The 20,795-nt window shown below is 44.0% G+C and overlaps 1 protein-coding gene across 1 annotated transcript in view; it reads left to right on the forward strand.

Moving 5' to 3' along the window:
• The first annotated feature begins 510 nt into the window (after positions 1–510).
• Positions 511–20,795, forward strand: part of TRHR (thyrotropin releasing hormone receptor) — an 83,128-nt gene continuing 62,843 nt past the window's right edge. The window contains exons 1-2 of the mRNA XM_073679772.1: positions 511–971; positions 8,662–9,526. Coding sequence (XP_073535873.1) covers positions 8,738–9,526 — 789 coding nt within the window. The 5' untranslated portion in view covers positions 511–971; positions 8,662–8,737. The remainder of the gene's footprint in view (positions 972–8,661; positions 9,527–20,795) is intronic.

Genomic DNA, 20,795 nt, shown 5'->3' on the forward strand with positions numbered 1-20,795 from the left:
ATAGACATCTGTCTGAGATGGTTTAGTGAATCCTGCACTGAGCAGGGGGATGGACATGATGACCCTGGAGGACCCTTCCAACTCTACCATTCTATGATTCTATGACATTTTGTGAAAGCCCAGAGCCTGCCGCAGCCTCACACTATTTCCTATTGTACTATAATTTTATGTTTTATTATGGGTGTTTTTCAGTATTATTATTATAATTATTTGTATTTATTTATTATTAGCTTCTTATTGTACTAATATTTTAGGGTTTTTTGTGTTTTTTGCTGACTTGCTACTCTAATTATTTGCATAAGCTTCTTACTGCATTACTATTATATATCTTATTATATATATTGAAGGATTTGCTCGCCACCAGTCGATATACTAAATACTGAATTTACAGAATACAAGGCTTTCTACTAAATCTCTCTTTCAGTCTCAGAAACAGATTTTTTTTTGTAGAGGCAGCCTGGCATTAATCAAGGCGGTTTCTTAGATGTGATTTGTGATGTTCTCGCTTCTTGCTGCCTATATTATACTTGCATTTCACTGGTGAATGCTGAATGTGGAGGGGAAGGGGCTGGTGAGGAGGGAGCTATTCCTCATCACTGTCAGACGTGTGCCAATGGGGTTTGATTCCTTTGGCCTCTGTAGTGATCAAATGAATTACACCGCTTCTTAAGATCTGCCAGAAAGCCACCTTATATCACACATCTGCTACAAGTGCTGCTGCTGTTCTGCTGGGAGCCGAGGGGTCACTCCTCATCTTTTCTGCTCCAGAGGAACTTGTAAGACATCATAAAAACAGCATTGAATTGTTACTTATCTCCTATTTGTATCTTTGACACCACACCATTCATTCAAGAAGAAAAAAGTTGGAAAGTAATTTTGTCTCCAGGACAAAGAGGAATCATACTACCTTCAGCTCTTGAGGAACATCTCAAGAAGTTGACTCTTCTCCTTGGATTCCTGGACATGGACAGGTAGGAGGTCATTTATTGTTCAATCATTTTTATTCAAATTTTTATAAAGGGAATGGTACAATACACACGAAGGAACTTGTATATGTAAAACATTTATCCTAAAAGGAAAAGAAAGAAAATAAGAAAAGAGGGGTGGGAAGAGGTAGAAGGTCATTTGTAACTGTTGCTGATCACTAGTTGAGATCTTGTTGATTATCACTGCTTTTAAGTGAGAGATTTACATAGGAAATGATGATTTATGGGACTTTAGTTGGATTATACATCTGTTATTAGTAAGAATAGGCAAGAATTGGAGCTGAACCTCTGCATTAAGTATAAATTATAAGACAAAAATAAATAATTAAATAATAGCCAGTATATTATAATGTTTGGTATTATACATGTAACATTCATCATCATAGACCTAGTGTATATATAAATATATATATATATATATATATATATATATATATATATATATATAATATTGGAAAAATAAAGTTCACATAATATCCAAAATTATAGACCTACGAGATATCAACCATTATAGACCAAATATAATAGTCATTCCAAATAATATCTGACATTAAAGAATATTGATGTTGATCATAATAGACCTAATATGATATCCATTATTAGGCTATGTTCCCATGATGAGCTTTTCAATGACTTTTTGATGTTGCATATTTTCTGAAGCATTTCTGCACCCATTAAGTAAAATAAGTTACTTGCATTTTTCCAAAAATACGCACCAAAAACTCATCGTGGGAACCAAGCCTTATAGATCCCATGTAACATTCGAAATCATAGACCTAATATTTTGTTCTTTTTTATACCTTTGTGTCTCAAAACTGTATATTGCATTAACATTCAGACCATATACATGTGCTACACAGTTTATTGTGTGCATATTTTAGGACTTTCTGATTTTGGATCGATTTTATTCCAGTATTAGGCAATTGCGCAACTAATATTCACAGAGTTGCAACTTAGCTGAGGTTGTTAATGCAGCAGAGTTGAGTTTGCCATTGATACAACCGCTTGTGATATATAGGGTTTTCTGTGGTTTTACATAAAGCTAAAGGTAAACCTGCAGCGGTGGATCACTTTTGTAAGCTCTGGTATCTTCTGGCTTGCACCACCACCACCACATGCCTATCCAGTCCTCCTGAGATATTATGGGCGCTGCTAAATGACAGAATCAGCTCTGCTACAAATATCCTTCCCTCACACAAGCCGTGTAGGAGCTGTCAGTAGATACTAGCACAGTTTCGGGCTGTCTGTGATGTCTGTATAGGGTGCTGACACAGGCTGTCACCATTCATGTCAGCAGGTTATGGCTGGCTCAGCAGTTTAATGGAGTATAAAAATGCCATAACTGGAGTATGTGTCCTTCTGATGGATGATTCAGGACTACAAGAATTGGCATTGCTTGGCAGAAAGCCATTCCAATAGTTAGATGTTCAGAAATTGCTAATTAAGCGCGTTCCTAAAACCATACATAGTGTCAGTTTTGCTTACCCTACAGATCAATCTCCGTATCTAGATAAGGAATAGTACTCCGTAACTTTCCTCATATAGGTGAAACATGCAGCTTCACGTTGAAGGATGGATGAGATTTCCTGAAATTAGTTTTTTTTAAATCAAGTATTAAACACATTGGAGTCATTTACCTCCCAATTTTTTCTCAAAAGTTGGGACTGTCAGCCAAAACGAGGAAGTTTGGGGTCATAGGATTCTAAAGCTCTGATGTCTGAGTACCACATTACTCAAACCGTTGGGTCAAATTTATTATTGGTGAAAAATGCACAAAAATTTGGCTCCATTTGGAGCCAAAGTTTGCATTAGACAGTGGGACATGGTTTGGAGGAGAAGGGGCATGGCTTATAATGCAAGAACATAGTCAAAAATTTAGGCGGAAATAAAAGTAGCACAAAGTCAACGAAGCGGTGGTGTGAAGTCACGCAAAAGTGTCTAAAGATTCTCCATATTTATCATCCTGCATGAGCCACCAAGATAAAATGGGCACATTTTCAGCCCATTTATTCTAAGTTTGAACTGTCTAAATATTAGACCAAGCAATGTGAACTGAGGTCTAAGATGGTAGACATGCAAAAAATAGGAGCATGTTCACACTAGCAAAAAGAAGCAAAACCTACAAAAGACAAAAATATATCTCATACCCTACCATCATTATATATAAATGTAAAGCAAAGTTGCATAATAAATATAGGGTACTTAGTGAACTATTTTTGATCAAAAAAAGTATACAAGCCGTCCCACCAGCGGACTAAATATTAGGCATGAAAGTAAACCTGCCCCCTTAGATCTACATTCTCCAGGACTTTTCCTATATTGTCCTCTGATGTATTCTTTCTTATTAAAGGAAATCTTTTATAAAAAGATGGTATTTTCCTAAAATTGTAGTGGTAATCTGCTGGTAAATATTGCTATAAACATGTGCATCAGTCTTAGGGCTCACGTAGATGTCCGTGCAAAATAATCCGAGATCGAACTGCAGTGCACGGATTAGCTGCGGCTCTTCCGACCCAAGCGTGACAGCATCATAAAAATCCATGAAGCTGTCATGCTCAGGTGAGGAGACCCGCGGCCATTCCGTGTATTAGCGGTCCGTGCTTGGACTAGATTTGCATGGATGTGTGAATGAATCCTTATTTGAAGTGCGACTGCAGGGAGAAAATTTAATTATATTCTCCCAGCAGCTGCTCGTTTCCAGTCATCAGGGTGGAGCATGGAGCTGTAACAGTCACCAGTGACTGCAGTGAGCACGGTTATAATTACTCCCCAGAACATTGACTGACATCCTTCTTTGCACATGTGTGCAGGGCAGGACATCAACTCACGGTGGCCATTATTACAGCATGCTTACTGTGCAGGGAGCCCTGACTTCTCTCCGCCCCGATAACTGGAAGCGAGCAGCTGCAGGGAGAATAAAATGTCATTTTCTCCCTGCAGCCGAACAAAAGGTATTTTACCTCCAGATTACCTCTATGTTTGCAGGTAAGTAGCTTTTTCATGACAGTTTCCTTCTAATGTTACACAGCCTGGTGGTACGGCTGAACATTTTTTCAGTACAGACATTTGTACTGAAATTCTGCTATTGGAATTTTTTAATCCACAGATTGCCCTACATGTTGCAGATGAGTTGTTGGCAGATCTAGCACCCTATCTACAGCAAAAATTGTTACCACCCTACATAAATAATTGCAACACATCAAAAAAATAATGTAAAACAGTGCGCCTCCAAAGTGCATCTCCACAACCTGTAGTGTGCAGACGGACAACCACAACCACAACCTGTAGTGTGCAGACGGACAACCACAACCACAACCTGTAGTGTGCTGTGGTAGTTTTCTCATTGCTGTGCTGCTCCCTTGCCTGCAGCAATAGTTATAATAATGAAACTACAGTAAAAGTATAATGAGGACGAGCAACTTCATTATATTTGTGTCTGTGCAGTACTGGAAGTCATAAAGCCGGCATAGAAGTGTGACATATTATGTACATATTATCATAATTTACTACCATGCTGTAATATCTGTGACATGTTAAAGGGGTTCTCAGGATTAGGAAAACATGTCTGACAACAGGTTGTGTGTCGCTGACTGTAGGTCATGTGTAGTATTACAGTTCTGCCCTATCGGAGCTGAGCTGCAATACCAGAAACAACCTATAGACAGGTGTGGCGCAATTCTTGGAAGCAGCAGCGTTTTTTTCAGCCCCTGTAGATGCATGTAAAGCTTTATATATCATTCAGCAAAAACAAGTATTGTAGCTGTCTGGGAATTTATATACAGGAATGTTATTTATGAAGTATAGATATTATTGGAAGATTGGAGATTAGATCTAAATTGCATCTATGTTAAAGGAATATTCTGAAAAAAATAAAGCTTTCCTCTATACTCTGGATAGGGGATAACTTGCTGATCGCTGGAGTTCTTACAGCTGGGGCTTGTGATTTTGAGATTGGGGCTTTGGAACCCAATCTTGAAAGGAGAGGAACTGCCAAAAATAGCCGGGTACAGAGCTTGGTTTTCTCTGGATAACGAATGGAGCGAAGGTCGAGCATGAGCATTTCCACTTCATTTAAGATGAGACTGCTGAGCCCTGTTATCGGGATTACAGAGCCCCAATTCCCAGATCCAAGTGATCAGACCCTTAGCAATCAGCAACTAATCCCCTATCCCAAAAATAGTTAATAACTTAATTTTGGGGGCAATAATCCTTTAATGGTTGCAGAAACAGAATAGTAATACATGTGAAAAACTATCCAAATTCGATTTATCATGGAAGGAAATAAATTGCCACCTGCCCTATAATTCAGAGTCCGACCACTTATCAAGCCTTGCAAAATGACCAGGGCTAAATGTCAAGCCAGGACAGCTCATTAAAGGGCATCTGTCAGTAGGATTAACCCTTCTAAGCCGTCTATATAGGAATGCAGGTAATAAGAAACTGAATCAAATGATACCTTGAAATCTGCGATCCAATGAATGGTTCTCAAGAAATCCATGTTTTTCTTAATATGTAAATGAGCTGAAGAGAGCTCTTGCATAAAAGAAAAACATGGATTTCTCTGGAACCATTCATCGGATCCCAGATATCAAGGTATCATTTGATTCAACTCTCTATGACCTGCATGCCCATATAGATAGCTTAGGAGGGTTGACTGAAATATGCCCTTTAAACTGTTTCATATTGACTTTTTTGTTTTTTTCTTTCTGCTAGAAATCTAATTTGAATACTCTTCTCCCAAGGAGCATTGCCAATAAGACTCCTCACTCAGTTTATCTCTTTAAGGACAACTAGTCTCTTCCCTCATATGTGAAAAACTGAATCAAAAATGGTGATTTAAGTCCTGTTTAGTAGAACTGGACCATGGAGAAGTGGATGTTCTGCAGTTAATACAAATCCAAAAATGCAAAACATTTCATAAGGCAGCTGCCAAAGTGATCAGCAACTCCAGATTCTCCCATCACCCTGGAAAAAAACTGCTGTTTTATGGGGGTGTCAGGAGACACTGCTAAGATAATATGCATTGTCTTCTGCAGGAGAAATGTAGTATTACATGGCCGCCATCTTTATTGGCCTTCCATGTAGCTGAAGTCCTCCAAAAGGGAGCTACTCATATAAAGGGGAGTCATAGAAGGGAATCCTGACCCGAGTATCCATTTTTTGATGACCATATGTCAAAATAGGGTTTACAGACTGAGTTTGTCTTTGAGACAACTCCTTTAAGAATTACGCTCTCATTGCTGTATTTTTTTTTTTTTTGACGTTCTGAAAACATAGATGTTTAGATATACACTGTGTGCAGAATTATTAGGCAAGTTGTATTTTAGAGGATTATTTTTATTATTGATCAACAACTATGTTCTCAATCAACCCAAAAGACTCATAAATATCCAAGCTTAATATTTTTGGAAGTTGGAGTGGTTTTTTATTTAGATTTGGCTATTTTAGGAGGATATCTGTTTGTGCAGGTAACTATTACTGTACAGAATTATTATGCAACTTAATAAAAACCAAATATAATCCCATCTCACTTGTTTATTTTCACCAGGTAAACCAATATCAGTGCACAAAATTTAGAAATAAACATTTCTGACATGCAAAAACAAAAACCCAAAAAATTAGTGATCAATATAGCCACCTTTCTTTATGATGACACTCAGCAGCCTTCCATCCATAGATTCTGTCAGTTGCTTGATCTGTTTTCGATCAACATTGCGTGCAGCAGCCACCACAGCCTCCCAGACAATGTTACAAGAGGTGTACTGTTTTCCCTCCCTGTAGATCTCACATTTTATGATGGACCACAGGTTCTCTATGGGGTTCAGATCAGGTGAACAAGGGGGCCATGTCATTATTTTTTCTTCTTTTAGATCTTTACTGGCCAGCCACGCTGTGGAGTAGTTGGATGCATGTGATGGAGCATTGTCCTGCATGAAAATCATGTTTTTTTTGAACGATACCGACTTCTTCCTGTACCACTGCTTGAAGAAGTTGTCTTCCAGAAACTGGCAGAAGGTCTGGGAGTTGAGCTTCACTCCATCCTCAACCCGAAAAGGTCCCACAAGTTCATCTTTGATGATACCAGCCCATACCAGTACCCCACCTCCACCTTGCTGGCGTCTGAGTCGGAGTGGAGCTCTCTGCCCTTTACTGATCCAGCCTCTGGCCCATCCATCTGACCCATCAAGAGTCACGCTCATTTCATCAGTCCATAAAACCTTTGAAAAATCAGTCTTAAGATATTTCTTGGCCCATTCTTGACGTTTTATCTTATGTTTCTTGTTCAAAGGTGGTAGTTTTTCAGCCTTCCTTACCTTGGCCATGTCCCTGAGTATCGCACACCTTGTGCTTTTTGATACTCCAGTAACGTTGCAGCTCTGAAATATGGCAAAACTGGTGGCGAATGGCATCTTGGCAGCTTCACGCTTGATTTTCCTCAATTCATGGGCAGTTATTTTGCGCCTTTTTTGGCCAACACGCTTCTTGCGACCCTGTTGGCTATTTGCCATGAAACACTTGATTGTTCGGTGATCACGCTTCAAAAGTTTGAAAATTTCAAGACTGCTGCATCCCACTGCAAGACATCTCACAATTTTGGACTTTTCAGAGCCCGTCAAATCTCTCTTCTGACCCATTTTACCAAAGGAAAGGAAGTTGCCTAATAATTAAGCACACCTTAAATAGGGTGTTGATGTCATTAGTCAACACCCCTCCTCATTACAGAGATGCACATCACCAGATTTACTTAATTGGTAGTTGGCTCTCAAGCCTATGCAGCTTGGAGTAGGACAACATGTATAAAAAGTATCATGTGATCAAAATACTCATTTGCCTAATAATTCTGCACACAGTGTATACACACTTATCAATGTGATACTAGAGTGTTAGATGAAATGTATGCCAATACTGGAAGGACGTGTCCACAATTCATAGGTTCTTCTTGGTAGGATTTCAGAACAAGACTGAAAGGAGTTCTCTAAGACTTAAAAATTGAAGGCCTATCCCAACCCCAGCATGTCCAACACTATATTCTTATACATAAAAGATGGCAGTGTCTGGTACTGCAGCTCATCCTTTCATGCTGTTGATTGGGATGTCCCAGAGTCAGTCCCAACTTGGTCAAACGTTGGTCAGTCCCTCATTGCTCATACTCTGATGGTAAATCCTAACGTTCGGCCATCAATGCTGAAGTCTCACAGTACAAAGGAAAGGGAAAAAAGCTAAACAACAATAACACAATATATTACGCTTTTACACGGCTTAAAGGGTTTCCGATATAAAAATGCCACCAAAGTTCCTCAATATTCAGAAATACACTCTGTAATTTACTTACCCCACTCCTGGCCCTGCTTGGTCTATGTCAATATTTGCTCCGTCTCTGTCCCTCCATTGTTTAATTTCCACCAAAATTACATATTGTCAATGAAGACATCTTTGGTGGTCATTTTCAGATGGTCATGGTGACTACCCATGGGGAAGTAACAATGCAAACTGTAAAATACAGGGAAAAAAAGCTATTTTGTGCTGCAAATGAGTTGAAACAGGGACAAAATGCAAACATTTGTGCATACAAAAAGTACAATTTGGAATCTGATCTCTCCACGGCTAGATATATGATCACATTGTTCCCTGTTATATTCCTTTGATAATAGATATTGATTGTTTTTCCCCATAGGAAGCTATCGGAAGAAGCATTACTTTAAGATGAAGTAAAAGCGTTTGCACCTCGAGGCTTCTCTATCCTTGTGATCATGGAAAATCAAAATTTCACTGACCTGAATAACTCAATATTCCAAGACCCAGAATGGAACAGCGTGGAGTACCAAGTGGTCACTATTTTTCTGGTGGTTGTAATCTGTGGACTTGGGATTGTTGGCAATATCATGGTGGTTCTGGTAGTTCTTAGGACTAAGCACATGAGGACTCCTACCAACTGTTATCTTGTGAGCCTCGCCATTGCCGATCTAATGGTCCTGGTGGCTGCAGGACTTCCCAACATCACCGACAGTGTCTATGGCTCCTGGGTCTATGGATATATGGGGTGTCTGTGCATCACTTTCCTCCAGTATTTGGGTATTAATGCTTCATCTTGTTCTATCACTGCTTTCACCATTGAAAGATACCTTGCAATCTGCCATCCTATCAAAGCTCAGTTTCTATGCACTATTTCCAGAGCGAAGAAGATCATCGTGTTTGTTTGGGTCTTTACCTCACTTTACTGCATGATGTGGTTTTTTCTACTTGACCTCAACACCACTGTCTACAGAGATGCTACTGTGGTGAGCTGCGGCTACAGAGTCGACCGGAGTTACTATTCTCCAATCTACTTGATAGATTTTGGTATATTTTATGCTGTACCAATGACATTAGCAACTGTGCTTTATGGACTTATCGCAAGAATTCTATTTCTAAACCCCATACCGTCCGAACCAAAGGAAAACTCGAAGACCTGGAAAAATGACTCCACTCATCAGAACAAGGTCTACAACTCCAAGTTGTCCAGTAGATGTTCCAACAACACAATTTCCTCCAGACGACAGGTAAATACTTTTATTTCTCAAGAATCACGACAATTAGGCATTTGCTATATAATCCATTACAGTAAATTGGATTTGCTAAAACGTTGACTATGCATGTTGTAAAAGATCCTAAACCGCAGTGGTTACAACGTCTGTATCATGAGTATCAGGTGTGCAATATTTGCTGTACTCGGGGATTTAAATTCCTAAATCTTGTGTTTAAAATGGTTGCCTGTTAAGATGCAAAAAAAGAGAGCTAAGAAAGATAGCCATATGTTGTGCAACTGGTCACAATCTCCTCCTAGAGAATGTCGAAGAGATAGTTCATAAAACTAACGCAAATGAAGAGGCACACATGTATCATAGTTACAATTTCAATGAGGCACATACGTTTTGAGTCTTTAGTTGAAATAGTGCAAACACAATGAACTTCGTGGTAATGGATTCCCCTTTAAATCCATTATGGCACTCTGGCAAAAATACTTGGTTTTCATAAACAATTCCTTATCACGTATGTTTTGTAGGACTTTCAGATTTGGTGAGACTCTGCTGCCCACCCACCAGGTCTTTCAATCAAAATGTAAGGAGATGTTGCTATCAACTTTCTCTGGACTGTTAATGCTGGGAGACTTTGCTCACTATCTGCTAGTCCAAGGCCTCAATACAGTTTCTCTGTCACCTTTGTAGTCAGACTAACAGTGACTTGCTGTAACCACTGACTCGGTACTTTACTCTCTAAGTAGCTCTCCCAAGCATCAGAGTTAAAGGGATTCTTTGGGTATTTTTCACATGGGGTCAAGAACTTATCGTCAGGTAGTTTATAATTACCTGCCTGTTCTACCAATCAATGATTTGACTGGAGTACGACTTCTGGCGTAAGGAAGATCACAGCATGTCATGAATTAGATGAGCGGTGGCGTCATGCCCCCATCCCGCACCAGCTCTGCACACAGGCCACTTTCTGTATTAAACGCCGCTGCAGTACAAACAAGGATGGATTAACTCAGGATTTTTTGTGGGTGGAGTTAGCATGCTCTGCCCTTCACTTCTGCTCCCGCAATTGTAGCTCTGCACCTACAGCCTGTGATTTTCCACCATCTTCAGGGTCTAGGTGAGTGTATATCTAGCAGTGTCAGTGTACTTTATGTGATATACATACAGAGCTCACAGTGTATCCTATGTGATGTATACAGCAGTCTCAGTGTGTCCTATGTAATGTATATATAGCAGTCTCAGTGTATCCTATGTAATGTACACAGCAGTCTCAGTGCTTTCTATGCAATATATATATAAAGGCATGTCAGTGTCTCCTATGTGATGTATACACAGCAGTCTGAGTGTATCTTACGTGATGTATATACAACAGTTTCAGTTTCTCCTATGTGATGTATTTACAACAGTCTCAGTGTAGCCTATGTTATACATATACAGCAGTCTCGGTGTATCCTATGTGATATATATACACAGCAGTCTCAGTGTCTCCTATATGGTGTACATAGAGCAGTCTCAGTGCCTCCTATGTGATTTATATAGTGAAGTCTCCATGTAAGCGATCTGATTTATATACAGCAGTCTCTGTTTACCCTATGTGATTTACATACAGCAATCTCTGTGTACCCTATGTAATGTATATACAGTAGTCTAAGTGTTTCCTATGTGATGTATAAAATATAGTCTCAGTGTATTCTATCTGTTGTATTTACAGCAGTCTCAGTATATCCTGTGTGATGTATATATATATCAGTCTCAGTGTATCCTATGTGATGTATACAACAGTCTCAAGGTATCTTATGCAATATATACAGCACAGACCAAAAGTTTGGACACACCTTCTCATTTAAAGATTTTTCTGTATTTTCATGACTATGAAAATTGTACATTCACACTGAAGGTATCAAAACTATGAATTAACACATGTGGAATTATATACTTAACAAAAAAGTGTGAAACAACTGAAAATATGTCTTATATTCTAGGTTCTTCAAAGTAGCCACCTTTTGCTTTGATGACTGCGTTGCACACTCTTGGCATTCTCTTGATGAGCTTGAAGAGGTAGTCACCGGAAATGGTCTTCCAACAATTTTGAAGGAGTTCCCAGAGATGCTTAGCACTTGTTGGCCCTTTTGCCTTCACTCTGCAGTCCAGCTCACCTCAAACCATCTCGAATGGGTTCAGGTCTGGTGACTGTGGAGGCCAGGTCATCTGGCGTAGCACCCCATCACTCTCCTTCTTGGTCAAACAGCCCTTACACAGAATGGAGGTGTGTTTGGGGTCATTGTCCTGTTGAAAAATAAATGATGGTCCAACTAAACGCAAACCGGATGGAATAGCATGCCGCTGCAAGATGCTGTGGTAGCCATGCTGGTTCAATATGCCTTCAATTTTGAATAAATCCCCAACAGTGTCACCAGCAAAGCACCCCCACACCATCACACCTCCTCCTCCATGCTTCACGGTGGGAACCAGGCATGTAGAGTCCATCCGTTCACCTTTTCTGCGTCGCACAAAGACACAGTGGTTGGAACCAAAGATCTCAAATTTGGACTCATCAGACCAAAGCACAGATTTCCACTGGTCTAATGTCCATTCCTTGTGTTCTTTAGCCCAAACTTGTCTCTTCTGCTTGTTGCCTGTCCTTAGCAGTGGTTTCCTAGTAGCTATTTTACCATAAAGGCCTGCTGCACAAAGTCTCCTCTTAACAGTTGTTGAAGAGATGTGTCTGCTGCTAGAACTCTGTGTGGCATTGACCTGGTCTCTAATCTGAGCTGCTGTTAACCTGCGATTTCTGAGGCTGGTGACTCGGATAAACTTATCCTCAGAAGCAGAGGTGACTCTTGGTCTTCCTTTCCTGGGGCGGTCCTCATGTGAGCCAGTTTCTTTGTAGCACTTGATGGTTTTTGCAACTGCACTTGGGGACACTTTCAAAGTTTGCCCAATTTTTCAGACTGACTGACCTTCATTTCTTAAAGTAATGATGGCCACTCGTTTTTCTTTACTTAGCTGCTTTTTTCTTGCCATTATACAAATTCTAACAGTCTATTCAGTAGGACTATCAGCTGTGTATCCACCTGACTTCTGCACAACACAACTGATGGTCCCAGCCCCATTTATAAGGCAAGAAATCCCACTTATTTAACCTGACAGGGCACACCTGTGAAGTGAAAACAATTTCTGGCGACTACCTCTTGAAGGTCATCAAGAGAATGCCAAGAGTGTGCAAAGCAGTCATCAAAGCAAAAGGTGGCTACTTTGAACAACCTAGAATATAAGACATATTTTCAGTTGTTTCACACTTTTTTGTTAAGTATATAATTCCACATGTGTTAATTCATAGTTTTGATGCCTTCAGTGTGAATGTACAATTTTCATAGTCATGAAAATACAGAAAAATCTTTAAATGAGAAGATGTGTCCAAACTTTTGGTCTGTACTGTATACAGGAGTGTGAGTGTCCCCTATGTGATGTATATATATGTGGCACCCCAGGGGTCTGGTTTCCACAGTAACGGCAGTGTTATGTCTGAGAGCAGGTGGGAGGTCTCTTGGTCAGGAATCCTATGCATGCCACACCTCCTGCCCAGTCCTGGGAGGGGAAGAACTTCCCCTGTATAAACCTGGGGCTGAGGCAGGGTTAGAGAGTTCAGAGGGAGAGTTCAGCCAGGAGGGCTGACAGGGAGCTGTGGCTCCGGCTGGGCCCAGCTCCTGGGCCATGCCAGAAGTAGAGACAGAGAAGAGAAGCAGCTATGGGAAGAAACAACAGGAGCTCTGTGGGAGCAGTGTTACAAGGAGTCAGGGGCTGGCAGCTGCAGAGCTCGCTCTGACTGAGAAGATTTCTTACCGGACCCGGAGTCCGAGGCTGTGGGGACTAACTCCTACCCAGCAGCAGAATCCGTCAGGCAGGGGATTTCAGGTCCTCTGGCCAAGAAACCCGAAGGCACGGTCACACGCATGGGACCAGCACCGCCGTCGTGGAGCGGAAGCTACTAGAAGGCCTCGAGTCACTGGCCATACGGGTGAGCACCACACGGTACACTCAGGGACGTGGGCTACTTATACCCGCCTCTAGCAAGGTAGCCAGAAGAGTATCGTTAGTTTGGGAGGCCTACAACTCCGCCTGGCCAGGGGAGATCCCATCTGCTCAAGGACTGACCAGGCCCCAATCGCTAGCCAGTACTCCGGGAGGGTCTATCTTTGTCACCAGTAAAGACCCTGAACTACACAGTACCGTCTCCGAGTGGTTCCTGCTACCCCCATCATCCACGTCGGCTGCCCTGAGGCCATACCCCTCCCGTTGGGGGTTATACTATCACGCTGCACAATCCTACCACCGGCCTCAGCGGTCTGCCCTGCAGCAGCAGCTCCCTGGCTGCACTCAACGGGTGGCGTAGTCGTCCAACATCTACCGCTAAAACAGCGCCACTTAGTCTGACTCCCTGGGCACGGACCGGATCACCGCCACGAGACTACAACCCTCAACAGATCCGGCTCCGGGTAAGCTCCCGCGTGCGCAACGCAGCGCGACACAGGCCCAGGGGCGCGTCAACTTTTGGCGTAGTCGGCAGGATTTCGTGCCCGCAACCACCGGGTACTGCGTGCCTGAAAAAGACTGTTCAAACTTACCTGTGGTGAAGATTCCCGCCATCCGGCGCCACCTTCCGCTTCCTTCCCGCCATCGGTGGAGTTTTCCCGCCATTCGGCGCCATCTTCGGCCTTCTTCCCGCCAGCCGTGGAGTTTTCCCGCCATTGGACGCCATCTTGAGGACGCCGCGCGGGAAGAAGAGGGGCGTGGACTCCGAAAGCGCGCGAGAAACTGAAGCCCCGCCTCACGTCCGGACGTTGCGTAAGGTCCTGGAAGGAGCCCAGCAGACGCCGACGTCACAGGAGCGCGACGGAAGGTCCTCAACCCTGACGATCCACTGCGGAGCCGCGGCCTATGGAAGAGGATCATCGCAAGGTAGGCCACGGTCCACTAGGGGGGAGAAGGATGTCGGATACGGAGGAGAGCTTCACCGCTTCAACCCCCGCCAGCGCCACCGCTGTTGCGGTCATGCCTTTCACCATACCCTATATCCCGGGGGCAGCCTGGCTACCCCAGTACTCAGGGGAGTCACATACCCTGCATGACTTTAGAGAAAAGCTGGATAGCCTCTTCCAGGTGTACCCCCTCACAGAGGAGCAAAAAGTGAGCATCCTGGTAGCCCAATTAACCGGGGCAGCCCAGAGGGAGGTAAAGTCCTGGCCACCTGGGAGGAGGACTGTCGCAGAGATACTAACCCAGCTAACCGAGGAGGAGCTGCAGTACTACCAATACGAGGAAAGCCAAGAGGACCCGGACGGGTCTGAGGACTACCCTCAGGAGGGAGCACAAAGAGGACATAGCTACTGAAGGGAAGTAGCGTGAATAAAGAGCTGTACATAGTTACCCGTTAGGGTACAAGGACTGCTGCTAATTAAAATATGGTCCCCGTTGGGATTAGTGAATTGTTCCCCGTGTGTCCCTATCCCTTACCAGGCTGAGGACTGTGAGCAGCCATCCCCTATCCCTTACGAGGCTGAGGACTGTGAGCAGCCAATCCTTATCCCCACTGGCCGAGGACTGAGAGCGGCCATATCCTGTAAATAATTATGTGTTTCTAGTAATTTATAGGAGTCCTTGGTGGATTTACCGGGAATCCTTTGTACAGTTAGTGGAGCGTAACCCAGGATGGACTAAAAGACTGTTAAGGACTCGGGGCAGGACAGACCCCTACCTGGTTACGTCTCCCTGTTTTGGTGAAATGGACACCTTTGTTTTCTTCAAAGACTGCACCCGGTTGCGGACACGCCGTAACCATCTTTATGTGTTTTTCTTATTGTATTATTATTGTTTATACCTTGTTATGTTTTTCTAAAAATATGTTTAGTCCCGGAGTACTAAATTTCACTAGGGGGGAATGTGGCACCCCAGGGGTCTGGTTTCCACAGTAACGGCAGTGTTATGTCTGAGAGCAGGTGGGAGGTCTCTTGGTCAGGAATCCTATGCATGCCACACCTCCTGCCCAGTCCTGGGAGGGGAAGAACTTCCCCTGTATAAACCTGGGGCTGAGGCAGGGTTAGAGAGTTCAGAGGGAGAGTTCAGCCAGGAGGGCTGACAGGGAGCTGTGGCTCCGGCTGGGCCCAGCTCCTGGTCCATGCCAGAAGTAGAGACAGAGAAGAGAAGCAGCTATGGGAAGAAACAACAGGAGCTCTGTGGGAGCAGTGTTACAAGGAGTCAGGGGCTGGCAGCTGCAGAGCTCGCTCTGACTGAGAAGATTTCTTACCGGACCCGGAGTCCGAGGCTGTGGGGACTAACTCCTACCCAGCAGCAGAATCCGTCAGGCAGGGGATTTCAGGTCCTCTGGCCAAGAAACCCGAAGGCACGGTCACACGCATGGGACCAGCACCGCCGTCGTGGAGCGGAAGCTACTAGAAGGCCCCGAGTCACCGGCCATACGGTTGAGCACCACACGGTACACTCAGGGACGTGGGATACTTATACCCGCCTCTAGCAAGGTAGCCAGAAGAGTATCGTTAGTTTGGGAGGCCTACAACTCCGCCTGGCCAGGGGAGATCCCATCTGCTCAAGGACTGACCAGGCCCCAATCGCTAGCCAGTACTCCGGGAGGGTCTATCTTTGTCACCAGTAAAGACCCTGAACTACACAGTACCGTCTCCGAGTGGTTCCTGCTACCCCCATCATCCACGTCGGCTGCCCTGAGGCCATACCCCTCTCGTTGGGGGTTATACTATCACGCTGCACAATCCTACCACCGGCCTCAGCGGTCTGCCCTGCAGCAGCAGCTCCCTTGCTGCACTCAACGGGTGGCGTAGTCGTCCAACATCTACCGCTAAAACAGCGCCACTTAGTCTGACTCCCTGGGCACGGACCGGATCACCGCCACGAGACTACAACCCTCAACAGATCCGGCTCCGGGTAAGCTCCCGCGTGCGCAACGCAGCGCGACACAGGCCCAGGGGCGCGTCATATACAGTACAGACCAAAAGTTTGGACACACCTTCTCATTTAGAGATTTTTCTGTTTTTTCATGACTATGAAAATTGTACATTCACACTGAAGGCATCAAAACTATGAATTAACACATGTGGAATTATATACTTAACAAAAAAGTGTGAAACAACTGAAAATATGTCTTATATTCTAGGTTCTTCAAAGTAGCTACCTTTTCCTTTGATGACTGCTTTGCACACTCTTGGCATTCTCTTGATGAGCTTCAAGAGGTAGTCACCGGAAATGGTTTTCACTTCACAGGTGTGCCCTGTCAGGTTTAATAAGTGGGATTTCTTGCCTTATAAATGGGGTTGGGACCATCAGTTGTGTTGTGCAGAAGTCTGGTGGATACACAGCTGATAGTCCTACTGAATAGACTGTTAGCTGCTTTTTTCTTGCCTTAATACAAATTCTAAGTAAAGAAAAACGAGTGGCCATCATTACTTTAAGAAATGAAGGTCAGTCAGTGCGAAAAATTGGGAAAACTTTGAAAGTGTCCCCAAGTGCAGTTGCAAAAACCATCAAGCACTACAAAGAAACTGGCTCACATGAGGATCGCCCCAGAAAAGGAAGACCAAGAGTCAGCATGGGGAAGTACTCTGGAAGCATCTCTGACTCCCAGGTCACTGCCTAAAAGTGTGCCCATCATAAGCGATTATAGCTTTTCACAACCTCATGCTGGCGGCGGCCGGGTGTCCATACTCGGTCCCCAGCCGCCACTGTTTCTCCCGTGTCGTCTCCGCCTTCCACAAGCACGGGTCCCATAACATTACCCGTGCCATCCCCAGTGCACTTACTGGGAAGGACCGCCTAATCACAACACGTGGATAGGTGAATGTGGCCATGGACGCTACGGAGCCAGTCCACAACTTTTTTTGCTGAGTTGTATTTCACCACAGCCATATTCTTTAGCTCGGTGAAAGGACAGGCATAGAGGGAAACCGTATTTACTCTGGGTGTCATTCCTCCCAGGAAGTCCTCTAAAGCAGCTTTTGCAGAAGCAATGGCAGCCCGTCCAACATCAACTCGCACTTCTCGGTGGTGCTTTGACACACAACATCTTTCTTTGCGCATTTAATTTCATGACTACAGAGTTGGGCAATGGCCTGATCTGCAATCCGGTTTGAGAAATAACAGGCATAAGCACATCCGATCCACATTAAAAAAACAGCCATATAGTATACAGGAAACTTCCCCCACACTTTTGTTAGTCAGGGCTGCTTCTCGGCAGGGTTGGATGGACCCACCAGAAAACCGGAGACTCTTCCGGTGGGCCCTGGCTTCTCCTTCAGGAGAGTTCATAGTGCCGAGGTGAGGCCATGAAGATGATAGAGGCTACCATCTGCTTAGTTTTCTGTTACTTAGAATGCAAGCACAAGAATGCAGCCAGCCACCCACCCACCCACAGGCTGCAATACAAAACTGCCAGATTTCTGGCCAGCTGCTTGCACTTGAAATAAGCTCTTTTAGGTTCGTGGAGGCGGAAGGTTTTCACAGCCTCATGCCGGCGGTGGCCGGGTGTCAATACTCGGTCCCCAGCCGCCACTATTTCTCCCGGTATCGTCTCCACAAGCACAGGTCCCACAACATTACCCGTGCCCTCCCCAGTGAATTTACTGGGAAGGACCACCTACCCACAAACACATGGTCAAGTGAATGTGGCCAGGGATGGTATGGAGGCAGTCCACAGCTTTTTTTGCTGAGTTGTATTTCACCACAGCCATATTCTTTAGCTTGGTGAAAGGACTTGGGAAACCATAACTACTCCAGCTGTGATTTCTCCCAGGATGTCCTCTAAAGCTGCTTTCACTTGAAATGTGGCCTTTTAGGCTCGTGGAGGCAGAAGCTTTTCACAACCTAATGCCTTGTGTCCATACTCGGTCCCCAGCAGCCACTATTTCTCCCGGTGTTGTCTCCGCCTTCTACAAGCGCGGGTCCCTGAACATTACTGCTGGTACTTTTCTGTGGGAATCTGATTGCCTCCTACCAGCCTGGAATATTTCCAGTAAACTATGGTATGACGCCATGGTATTAGCACTGCCCCCAGTACCAGTAGCGAAGCCTCCGCCAATTTCCTTCTCAGGAATTTTATTTGGTAGACTTAGTGGCTGCCCAAAAACATTAGTTTCTCACAAAGGAGCTGAAGATAGACTGGCAGTAGGTGCAAGTTTCTCCAGCCTGTTAGATATCAGAGGATGAACGGCAGCACATTGGATCAGTGGTTAGCACTGAAGCCTTGCAGAGCTGGGATCCTGGGTTCAAATCCCAGCAAGGACTACATCTGCAAGGATTTTGTATGTTCTCCCCGTGTTTGCGTGGGTTTCCACCTCAGTAAAAAAAGCAGCCATAGAGTGTCCGGGAACCTTCCCACACACTTTCTTAGCCAGGACTGCTTCTCAGCAGGGTTGGACGGTCCCACCAGAGAATCCTCTGGTGTGCCCTGGCTTCTACATCAGGAGAGTTCATGATAGCGCTAACTTTGCAGATGCTATGGGGCTCTTGAGCGGGGGAGAAAGGTGAGCCCTCAGAATCAAATCCTCTGGTGGGCCCAATGTTTTTCAATCTGAAACAGCTTCTCAGTGGGAGTTGTATTTCACCACAGCCATATTCTTTAGTTTAGTGAAAGGACTGGCATAGAGGGAAACCGTATGTACTCCGGCTGTCATTTCTCTGTCACCAGGTTCCGGCCATTGTGACACACGACCATACCTGGCTGTATGTTCAGCGGTGAGAGTCACAGACCAAGCTGCTGTGTTACAGCTTTCAACAACTCTGCAGCGCTGGGCGGTTTGTCACCTAAGCATTAAGCATGTTATCTTCAGCACAGCCTGTTGTCGCTTGGCCAAGGCAGTGCTGTAGTGCTTTCAGCTTGAGACTGATGTGGTCATTTCGGAGATGGAGGAGCTGAACAATGTGATTACATTGAGGTTACATTGGCGACTCTGTTTTTATACTAAAGAAAGATCCTACTGAATTTTTTTTTTTACGTTATTTTTCAAGGCACATGCATTCACCGGGAAATGTCATTTTAACATTTTACACATGCGAAAAGAAAAGAAAGGGCGCATGTGTAGACTCACAGGGCTATTTAAATAATTTAAAAAGTGCCAGTACACTCACCTGTGATGGTTGTGTACGTCTACACAACCAAGATTAAGCGTGTGATTAATGAGGCTCCGGGTCGCCTCAATTTGTAGTACCGTCCTGTCGGTGTTTGCCTCGCAACTCCGTGCTCCTCAAGTGGTCACACGATCCTGCTGGACCAGATACCACGTCACCGCAGGTCCTCAGTAGTTTAACCCGGTGGCTGGATAACCGCAGGTCCTCACACATCCAAATATGCCCAGCTGCTCCTGCCGCTTTGGCTCCGTATGGAGATATATCACAACTAAACAATGGTGCACCAGTCTCAGGGAGTGCCAAAGGAATACTGGACAATTTAATAGATGTCAACCGACTTTTATTCTTCCTCCAATACCACTGCCACAACGCGTTTCAACGGTCTAAGCCGTCTTCATCAGGTGAGCTCTGTTTTTATACTAAAGAAAGATCCTACTGAATTTTTTTTTTACGTTATTTTTTAAGGCACATGCATTCACCGGGAAATGTCATTTTAACAATTTACAACCTTATCTGGCAATGTGGTGTGTGACACATCATCAGACACATCCTGTTTCTTTGATGATGGAGGAACTCTGAAAGACACATAGAGCAGGGCCACAGTAACGAGTACGACATGTTCCCATTAGAAAGGAGAGAGTCTGCTATACAGTTATAGGGTATGCAGTGAGTCCAACGGCTGACCAAATTTAGGAAAAACCCCACTAAAAAATTAAAGACATATAGAGCAGGTCCACAGTAACGACAAATTCCCATTAGAAAGGAGAGAGTCTGCTATACAGTTATAGGGTATGCAGTGAGTCCAACAGCTGACCAAATTTAGGAAAAACCTCACTAATAAATTAAAGACACATAGAGCAGGGCCACAGTAACGACAAATTCCCATTAGACAGGAGAAAGTCTGCTATACAGTTAGAAGGTATGCAGTGAGTCCAACGGCTGAACAAATTTCGGAAAAACCCCACAAAAAAATTAAAGACACATAGAGCAGGGCCACAGTAACGACAAATTCCCATTAGAAAGGAGAGAGTCTGCTATACAGTTATAGGGTATACAGTGAGTCCAACGGCTGAACAAATTTAGGAAAAACCCCACTAAGAAATTAAAGAAAACATAGAGCAGGGCCACAGTAATGACAAATTCC

Source organism: Phyllobates terribilis, unplaced genomic scaffold (assembly GCF_046119375.1).
Source record: "Phyllobates terribilis strain yellow unplaced genomic scaffold, ASM4611937v1 Scaffold_4__5_contigs__length_816908805, whole genome shotgun sequence".
NCBI classification, from domain to species: Eukaryota; Metazoa; Chordata; class Amphibia; order Anura; family Dendrobatidae; genus Phyllobates; species Phyllobates terribilis.